We start from the raw sequence: 9958 nt of genomic DNA, 5'->3' as shown, positions 1-9958 counted from the left end.
ACTGTGTATGTATTCAGAAAGATCTGACAGTACAAATGAATGTGGAATCACTTTTTGTAATGTAACTGATTGTTAATATTTTTGAATGTATTTACAACCTAATCAATAACAATTAATACATTTCTTCATAAACAGTTTTCAACTTCATAAGGCCTTCATTCAGGCCTTATTTAAAGTGATACCCTACTGTAAAATAAAATACATATCATCAGACCTGGTACAGAGGTAGAATACTGCGTGAGTACTAAGCCCGTCCCACAGTGACTACAGCTGTTATTTCACAACTTCAAGGCGGAGTAATTGTGGTTAAAGTAGCTGCGAAAGAAAACTGTCACAGTAATGTCTATTTGTGTCTGAGAGGGAGGATATGTGACTTCATGGAATCCTAGACCCTACATCTCCAGAGATCACTGCTGCATCGAGGTAAATGAATAAATATAATATCAAGTTTGTTGTGGAATAATGTTTGATAATAAGTTAATAAATCTGCTAGTATTTCCTGAAGAAAACGCAAACTAATTTCACAGCTTAAGTGTTCCGTGGCAACTGCTAGGCTGTTACTATGTGGTCAGGTTGTAATATTTGCCAAGTAATTGCTAAACGGTAATTCAGGTGCTTGCCATAAAGTTTCTTTGGTATTTGAGGTGGCTGCTATGATGTTGAAATGGGTTGCTAGGGTGGTTGCTAGGGTATTGCCAGGTGGTGCTTGCTTAAATATTTCTAGATGGCTGCTGTGGTATTTGAGGTGGCTGCCATGATGTTGAAAGTGGTTGCTGTCATATTTATGGAAGTTGCTCAGGTGTTGCAAGGTGGTTTGTAAAATATTGCTAGGTAGGTGCTAGCTGATTACTAATGTGTTCCTTTCAGGTGATTGCTATAACGTTGTTAGGTGGTTGCTGTGATATTTTTGGATGTTGCTCAGGTGTTGTGGGTGGTTAGTATAATGTTATAATGGTGGATGCTATAGTGTAGCATTTGAGGTGGTTGCTCAGGTGTTGCAGAAGGGCACTTTAGTGTTTGTAGGTAGGTGCTAGTGGATTGCTAATGTGTTACATCCAGGTGGTTGCTATAATGTGGCTAGGTGGTTGCTGTGATTTTTGCAGAGGTTACCATGGTGTTGGTAGATGGTTGCTAAAGTGTTCCAAGTGGTTGCTAGGGTGGTTGCTTAGGTGTTGCAAGGTGGTTGGTAAAATGTTGCTAGGTTAGTGCTATAGTGTATTTGAGGTGGTTGCTATGGTGTTTCAAGAGGTTGCTAGAGTCGTTGTTCAAGTATTGCTTGGTGGATGCTATAGTATTTCTAGGTAGGTGCTAGTTGATGTCTAATGTGTTTCATCTAGGTGGTTCATATTTGCAGTGGTTGCTCAGGTTTGGCAAGGGGTTTTGCAGAGGTTGCTATGGTGTGTCTAGATGGTTGCTAAAGTGTCATAAGCGGTTGCTAGGGTGGTTGCTCTGGTGTAGCTGAGAGGTACTAGCTGATTACTAATGTGTTGTAGGTGGTTGCTATAATGTTTCAAGATGATTGCTCCGGTATTTGAGGTGTTTCTGGTATTTCAGGTGTTCCTAGATAGGTGCTATAGTGTTTCTAGATAGGTGCTAGATGGTTTGTAATGTGATTCATTAGGTTGTTGTGGTATTTGAGGTTGCTATAGGGCAGGGGTCGGCAATTAAGTTTGGCAATGGTTTAATGAAGTTTAATGAAGGCAATGAAGTTTAATGTGACGGAGTGCTAAAGAATAGTAGCTCTTCAGCTCAGAGGGTTGTTGAACCCAATTGCAGAACAGTTGAATTCAACACAGGTAAACCCAAGAAGAAAGGAAAAATAAATAAACAAACACACCGCTACTCACGCAGGGAAAAAAATGTATATTATATTGGGAGCCCAATAATGGGCAGAAAAACGGGAATGGGTGGGAACTATAGTCTGGCTGAGCGTGACAGAGAGACAGGGGAGGAATGTAAACAAAAGCTCCACAGATTTTTTTTTTTTGATTAACGTTCAGTATAGTTCAAACACGACCCAGATGTTTCATGCTTTGACCGCCTATTGTTGACCCCTGCTATAGTGTTCCAAGTGGTTGCTGGGGTGGTTGCTCACGTGTGGTAGGTAGGTTCTAGCTGGTTACTAGTGTGATCCAGGTGGTGACTAGAGTTGGTATGGCAGGTAGCTCAGGGTTCTAAGGCATTGCTGAATGTGTGTTTTGGCGTTGTTGAGGTGTTTCTTCATGGTTGCCCAATTTGTCACTCTTGTGGTCGTCCGTCTCTGAGCTGCAGTTACAACAAGCTGATTTCCTCATGCTTCCTCTCAGATGGAGGGGAGCTCCAGGCCAATGCGTGTTCTGGTAACGGGCGGCAGCGGTCTGGTTGGCAAAGCCATAGAGCGAGTGGTGAAGGAGGAAGGAGGAGCAAAAGAAGGAGAAGAATGGATTTTCCTCTCATCCAAAGATGCTGACCTTACGTGAGCAGTTCTCTTATTTGTGTGTATCTTGCACTCGTTATAGTCAGACGACAATACCACAGGTTGCTGGTCAGCTAATGCAGAAGTTTTGTTGCACTCTTTTTAGAAATACAGCTGAAACAAAGGCCATCTTCGAGAAACATCAACCGACACACGTCATTCATCTCGCTGCCATGGTGGGAGGCCTCTTCCGACACTTGAGACAGAACCTGGATTTCTTGGTAATGCCTGCAAAGAAATGTATTTTGAGTGAACGTAATGACCAGGACTAAATTCATTTAATGAAATGAGTTCAAAGAAGCTCAAAAAAAGCTAATTAAAAAAGGATTTCCAATCATTGTTTTAGCAAACTATATAAGAGCCAAGGCTCTTTCTTTCGTGTTGGTTAAAAAAATATATATATATACATCTTTCCCATTAGCTCCTGCTACTATTTATTTACACATTGGGCATGTCTTTTTCCCTTGCTCAGCATCAGTTTGTTGTATAGCTTTGTCTGAAGTTACCTTTTCTTGAGTGTGAGTTTGTATTTTATTTATTATTTTTAAGAGATGCCAGCCCTTAGTGTTGTAGGCTGTAGGAGCAAGTTTCCTCTATTCTGTGTTGCTGATATTTGCTGATGGCACTACAGTATTCACTCTTGTGCTACTACAGAATAATTCTTTCAGTGTTGGCAGATTAAAAAAAATAAAAAGACAGTTTGAACTTTTGTTTTTACAGTATATTTTCTTAATAAGTTAAGAAAACTAGTCATAGTTTTGGAAAAAAAAATAAGAGACCACTTAAAAATTGTGAATTTCCTTTGGAATATAATCAAGAGGAAGACAGATGATCACAAGCCATCAAACCAAGCTAAACTGCTTGAATTTTTGCAACAGGAGTGGCATGAAGTTATTCAAAAGCAGTGTGCAAGACTCGTGGAGGAGAACATGCAAAGATGCATGAAAACTGTGATAAAAAAACAGGGTTGTTCCACCAAATATTGAAATTGATGTCTGAACTCTTAAAACTTGAATATTAATTTTATTTTATTTTTGCATTTTTGCATTATTTGAGGTCTGAAAGGTCTGCATCTTTTTTGTTATTTCAGTAAATAAATGCTCTAAATTACAATATTTGTATTTTGGAATTTGGAAGAAATGTTGTCCGTAGATTACAGAACAAAACAACAAAGTTTGTTTTACTCATATAAATAGCAACATCACAGAAACTAATTCAGAATCTAAAGTAGTCTCTTTGTTTTTTTCAAAAGCTGTATTACGTTCAACCAACTTTGCATAAAGTTGTCAAAGATAAATTCTTTAAATCCACAACACTTGAAATTCACACTCGAATAAATGTACAATACTTGACATGTAATGCCTTTACAACTTAAAGGAAAAATCTAATGTAAAATGGACTTGGTTGTAGTAAAACATAATAACAAGTACAAACTTTTGTTGACCTCCTTTAACCCCCAGCATTCTGAAATACAGCACGTTTAGCCAATGTTCTCAACAGACGTACAGTGCTAGCAATAGGGGCATAGCATTGCCCGTGCAGTAGAAGGCCCTGACATTTAAAATGAACTTAAGAACTTTTCACACTTTAACCAAGCAAAGTAACAACTTGATTAAGACTGAGTGATAATCTGTGAATCTAAAAACCACTTGCATTTCCTTCCAGAGAAAAAACCTAGCCATTAACGACAACGTGCTGCACACAGCTCATGAGTTTGATGTGGTGAAAGTTGTCTCCTGTCTCTCAACATGCATCTTCCCAGACAAAACCACCTACCCTATTGACGAGACTATGGTACACACAGTTAAGACATCCTCAGATTGATTCCATTCACCCAACAAGCTATATATTCACATATACACAAACATATTGTTGGCTCATTACTTAATGTGTGATCTCTTTTTCATCGCTTTCACTCAGATCCATAATGGTCCTCCTCATGAGTCTAACGCTGGCTATGCCTACGCCAAGCGGATGGTTGACGTCCACAACAGGTCAGGATTTACATGCTTGTTGTTTCATGGTTGTGTGCTTTCTGGTTTGTATTGGAATCAGGAAATAGTGAACTAAGGTACTGTCACTATAATCCAAGGGTCACTGGTTTAAATTCTAGATGATCATGACGCTTGGCATCAGCATCCGGAGTCCGAGAGGGCACAATTGACCTTGCTCTTTAAGGGGCGAGTTGATAACATTTTTTCACAACATCACTCCTTGTATGATGTTGGTCGGCAACAAGGCATTTGATAGCTGGGGTCTGGCGAGGGTAGTTCTTTTTGGACTACTTCTCCTTTTTACGCCAAACGAAGAATAGATCATTGAGGCCAACCGATTACATTTTTGTTTCATCTGACCATAAAATAGACAACCAGAGGTATTCTTCTTTGTCCAGATGAGTGTTTGCCAAAGCCAAGCAGGCTTTTTCTGTTCCTTAGTGAGCTCCTTTGTTTTAGCCTGACTGTCCACAATCCAACTGTATAGAACTGCTGTTGTTCACCTGCTGAGTTGATTAAAATAGCTGTTCCCAATGGAAAAAATTGGGATGCTTTAGAACAGCTTGGACTAATTGAAATGTATAGAAATTTGGATTTTTACATGGACTGTGAGGGTAAGAATAATCTTGTACATCGTCTTATTATCGCCTGGGAGATGCCAGTCAAAAACATTTGTTGGTTGAATAAAAGTAACTGTATATATGCTGTATATTGTTCACGCAGAGCCTGTTTTCAGCAGTATGGACGGCGGTACACAGCTATTATCCCGACTAACATCTTTGGTCCTAACGACAACTACAACATAGAGGATGCTCATGTTCTACCAGCACTGATCCATAAGACCTACCTAGCAAAGAGTAAGAAACTAATTTACACATTAGTTGTGTGCAGTTGCAATGAGAGTGAGTCCAATCATGAGCGAGTCTAAATCAAGGCCAAATCTATATAAGATGAAGGCCTGGTCAAGAACAAGTCGACATGAGAGCAAGTCTGAGTCAAGGCTAACTCCAATAGTTTTGACAATAACCCCGCAACATGTGCTCCTCAATTAAATTGTGTCACCTTAATGTGTATTAGGGGACGGCACGGCTCTGGAGGTTTGGGGCTCTGGTTGTGCACTTCGGCAGTTCATCTACTCTCTGGATCTGGCTCGTCTCTGTCTGTGGGTGTTGAGAGAATATGACGAGGTGGAGCCAATAATATTGTCAGGTATGCTGGTTAACCCCAATAGGAAAAATAGAATCACAACCTTAAGAAACAATATCTAGTAAATTACATCAGGCGTGTAAAATGGCTACCCATTTTACAGTCATTGTTTGTTGTAGTTTGTAATGGCTGTGTGATTTATGACCTATGGTTAGCTAACCGTAGCAGAAGCTCTGTGCTTACCTGTTCAAGAAAAAATGACCCAGCTCGACATCTGTCTTGTAGTCCTTCTGGGCTCTGAGCCATGGGTCAACAACCTTATCTATAAAGGGCTGGTGTGACTGCAGGCTTTCACTCCAACCAAGCAAAAGCACACCCTGTATAATTAACCACTTGTTTAAAGGCTAAAACTAGGTCATTAAACACGTAGAATCAGGTGTGCTTCTGCTTTATTGGATTAAAAACCTGCACCCACACAACATACTTTTTACACATAAGATTGGTGACCTAAGATGCTCTAAGCTGTTGTTGTCTATTAAACATATTACCAATATTGACTTACAATTTTCTTGTCCCTGGTCATGAAGCATAATAGAAGGATGCTTTTGTGTTTCTGTGTTCTATATCTGGCATCCAGGGTGTTGAAATAGGTCTGAGGAATGGTCAATACGAGGGAATCAGAGGCTTAAACACAGATTTTAAAAACAGATTTAGAGAGATACCAGTCCTTAAATTTTTATTTGTCCAAAAAAGGAACTGATAGATATGACAGCAGTTTACAATTAAATCCAAGTTGATTTAATTGACATCTCTCTTGTTTTCTTTAGCCATATCTATGAGTTGCATGACATTATTTAAAACATTTAAATATGTAAGCTCTTACTGAATTTACTCTCTCTCTCCCTCTTTTTCTCTCTCTCTCTCTCTCACCACACTTTCATTTGATTTTAGTCGGAGAGGACGATGAGCTCACCATCAAGGATGTTGTAGATTCAATAACTGAAGCCTTAGAATTCACAGGACCTGTGATTGTATCCTTTTAATCACATCTTCTTATGCGTTGGTAGCTGTGTGTACAGTACCACACAAAAGTCAATGTTTTTCTTTATTTCTGTATTTAATTTATTTTCTACATTGAAGATTAACATTAAAGTCATGAAAACAATTAAGGAATATGTATTATATATTAAAAGAAATACGTAAAGTGAAGGAAAAGCAGCAACTATTGTTCAGCACCTCTAGGAACTCCTTTAAGACGTTGAGAAAACTATTCCGGGTGATTTTTAAATCATGAAGATACTGAGATTAAAATCTAAAAGGGCTTCCAGTGGTCCAGCAGGCTAAGCGCTGCCTCTATGATCAGAAATCCTGTTTATGTAGTTTGTCATCAGCTATTGGAGCCCCGAGAGAGCACAATTGGCCTTGCTCTCTCTGGGTGGGTAGATGGCGCTCTCTCCAAACATCACTCAAAAGAGTAATGTTTGCAGCATGAGACATCTGTGAGCTGATGCATCAGAACTGAGTCGCTGCGCTTTCCTCCGAGCATGCTGTGAAGATACTCGGGAAAATGGTTCGAAAAGAAGCGGTGGCTGATTCACATGTGTCGGAGGAGGCATGTGCTAGTCCTCACGCTCCTGGTGTTGGGACATCACTAGTGATAGGTCCTAATGAGTCCTAATGAGTGGGTTGGGTAATTGGGCGTGTAGATTGTGGAGAAAACGGGATAAAATAAAAAATAATAATCATAATAAAATAGAAAATATTTGCTCAGGCAGGATAATGCTTTCATTTTGGAAAGTAGAATAATGTGTTTGTGTCTCGAAAATTATAGAAAGTGGCCTGCAAGATAATAGTGAACAGAAAGCACAGTCAACTTTGGGTCTGCCGTTTTTGACATTGATTTGATGTCATACTTCCAGACAGCACTGTATTAGAATAGAATCCAGAATCTAGTTCACATGAAGTGACCAGGTGTAAACAGGACCCAATACTGGCAGAGTGACCTTGACCTACTCTATTCAGTATGACACAAGCAAATCAGACGGTCAGCTGAAGAAAACTGCCTGCAATGCCAAACTCCGCCACTACCGACCAGACTTCACCTTCACTCCTTTTTACACAGGTAATTATAAATGAATTAAAAGCAAAGTAGTTTGTTGTTAAATAGTTTCAGTAGTCAGCGTGTTGGTCCTTAACCTAAGGCCCAATCCATTTAACCCCTTGACCCTACCACACGTTTTATGTGTTCATGCCTGGGGTAGGGTGTTCTGATTCTTGTTAGGCTTGAGGGGGAGGGGGGAGAGTTAGGGGTTTACGGCCCTTCAAACGTAGGCACACACAAAACGGCAGGGCTATAAGAAATCACTGGCAAGATGGCGGAACAATCGACCAAAGAAACCCACAACTTTTTTTTTCCTTGTAAAAATTATTATATTTTAAATACTCATCACAGAGGAATTACGGAATGGACAATAATAACTAATTGCTGCATCACCTGCCCCCTTTTTAAAGACATACAGCAGCTAGGTTGCTGAACCAGAACAGTGCCGGTTCCATATTGATGTAAAAGCACTACTAGAGGTCTTGAAGGCTCTTGTAGCTCTGTACCCTTAAAAATGAGGATTAGGGGTTGGGCCTTAATCTTATATTAACCAAAATAATCCAAGCCCTTTTCCAAATGTTCTCTGGACTGTTGATCCAAAAGTGGATTTTTGTAAAACTCAAAGGTCCCGTTAAATCTGGCATATGCTCCTAACACTTCAGTGACGATGTTAGGAAACTTTTTTTTGGTAGAGAGTATTTTTAGAGAATTTGTTATGGAATTCTGCTGTTCAGCCAGATCTACATAAGGAGTACATTTGTTAATTTCAAGTACATTAAGATTAGCCTTGAAACACTTTATTTTATTTTACCTTTAATTAAGTAAATGACCACATGAACTTTTTGTGTTTTCTCCTGACCATCTTTTAATATAGTACATTTTAAACAAACATCTGTACGTAACTAGATAACTCATTATATGCTTACTGCTGTCTTTCTTCAGCTATCAAGGAGACGTGTGATTGGTTTGCTTCCAATTATGACAGCGCTCGGAAATGAGAATTCTGCCACCTGCTGGGGATGAGAGTCAAACATAGACTCTTCATTTTCTCACTGAGAAAGTGATAAAGCAGTCTGTGACAGTGTGAATCATTATTATCATAGACAGAGTGTAGTAAGTGACACTTTATAATGTGTATTTATTCAGTATTTCATGAAATAAACATTTTAAGCAAACTGAATTGGGCTACGGTTGTATTTCTTAATAAACAATGCAAAAACACATCTTTGTGATTTACATAAAAAACTAAACCCTACTGTCATGGCTGGACAGGACTCAAAACACACGCAGATGCAGTTTAACTACTTTATTAAATAGCACATACTTTAATTTATTAAAAAGCAGTGATACACAGGGTTGTCAAAACATGCAGGGTCAGTAATGATGAACAACAGCCAGGGAGAAAACACCATACCATAATCCGTAAACAGTCCAGGGTTCATACACAACGGGGAAATAGAGGAGAGAAGGCAACAATTTGAGTCCAGGTTTCTACACATGAGGTCAGTAATGAAGGGTAGGCAGAAATAGGAGTCAGTAAATAAAAAATCAAAGGTCGTAAACGAGAGACAAACACGGGCAAGGACTACGGGCAACGGGCAAGGCTTTGTAATGTGGGTAAACCAGAAAAAACTCGACAAAGTGTGTGTGAAGTGAAGGTGTATATATAATGAGATAAACAGGTGAAATCAATACTCCGGTGATTGACTTCCTGGTGGTGCCATGTGCAATGTCATGTGATCGGATGAGTGAGCGATGTCAGAGTGAGGTGCATTCTGTAATCTAGTCTTGGACAATGAATGACATTTAGTGTATAATATTATTAACTGCACAAAAGAGCAATGATAAAATAAGGTTTTCTTTTTGTTGTACATTCTCCTTAACCTTTTACATGTGTGCTCTGGATTATTGCCTTGTTACATGACACAACTGATCCATCCAACCCCATGCTTAACAGCTGGAAAAATATTAAATTGTGATATAATTAGGTATGTCATGATGGTTAATATTTAGTAAATAAAGCCTTTATAGGCTCTATTTTGTTTTGACAACACAGCTCAGTAATTTTAATGAACTTCAAATATCATATGGCATTATTTATACATTCGAATTTGAACTTTTTTGTTGTTGTTAAAGAGCAATGTTCTCATAAGGTTTGGTTTCATCATCTCCAGCATCTCAGAAGCTACCATGATGTCGCACTGTTTGACAGCTGAGCTTATCAGTAAGAATGCATTCAAGCTTGATGTAAAAATGGCCTGT

General features: G+C 39.0%; 1 protein-coding gene across 1 annotated transcript; it reads left to right on the top strand.

Moving 5' to 3' along the window:
* The first annotated feature begins 315 nt into the window (after positions 1-315).
* Positions 316-8876, top strand: LOC103029654 (GDP-L-fucose synthase). Its single transcript, XM_007237404.4, has 10 exons — positions 316-423; positions 2307-2455; positions 2562-2676; positions 4121-4249; positions 4376-4449; positions 5173-5306; positions 5527-5658; positions 6547-6626; positions 7618-7717; positions 8639-8876. The coding sequence occupies exons 2-10, from the start codon at positions 2307-2309 to the stop codon at positions 8692-8694; spliced, it is 969 nt and encodes a 322-aa protein (XP_007237466.2). The 5' UTR covers positions 316-423; the 3' UTR covers positions 8695-8876.
* Positions 8877-9958: the final 1082 nt, after the last annotated feature.

Source organism: Astyanax mexicanus, chromosome 21 (assembly GCF_023375975.1).
Source record: "Astyanax mexicanus isolate ESR-SI-001 chromosome 21, AstMex3_surface, whole genome shotgun sequence".
In the NCBI taxonomy this organism is placed as follows: domain Eukaryota; kingdom Metazoa; phylum Chordata; class Actinopteri; order Characiformes; family Acestrorhamphidae; genus Astyanax; species Astyanax mexicanus.
The sequence above is the reverse complement of the archived record's forward strand: the minus strand, read 5'-3'. Positions and strand labels throughout refer to the sequence as shown.

Excerpts from the sequence above, each read along its gene's own strand:
- LOC103029654 (XM_007237404.4), top strand. The coding sequence starts at position 2,307 with ATGGAGGGGAGCTCCAGGCCAATGCGTGTTCTGGTAACGGGCGGCAGC. Across the intron at positions 2,456-2,561 it reads TCCAAAGATGCTGACCTTAC|AAATACAGCTGAAACAAAGG; the intron begins GTGAGCAGTTCT and ends CACTCTTTTTAG. Across the intron at positions 7,718-8,638 it reads CTTCACTCCTTTTTACACAG|CTATCAAGGAGACGTGTGAT; the intron begins GTAATTATAAAT and ends GTCTTTCTTCAG.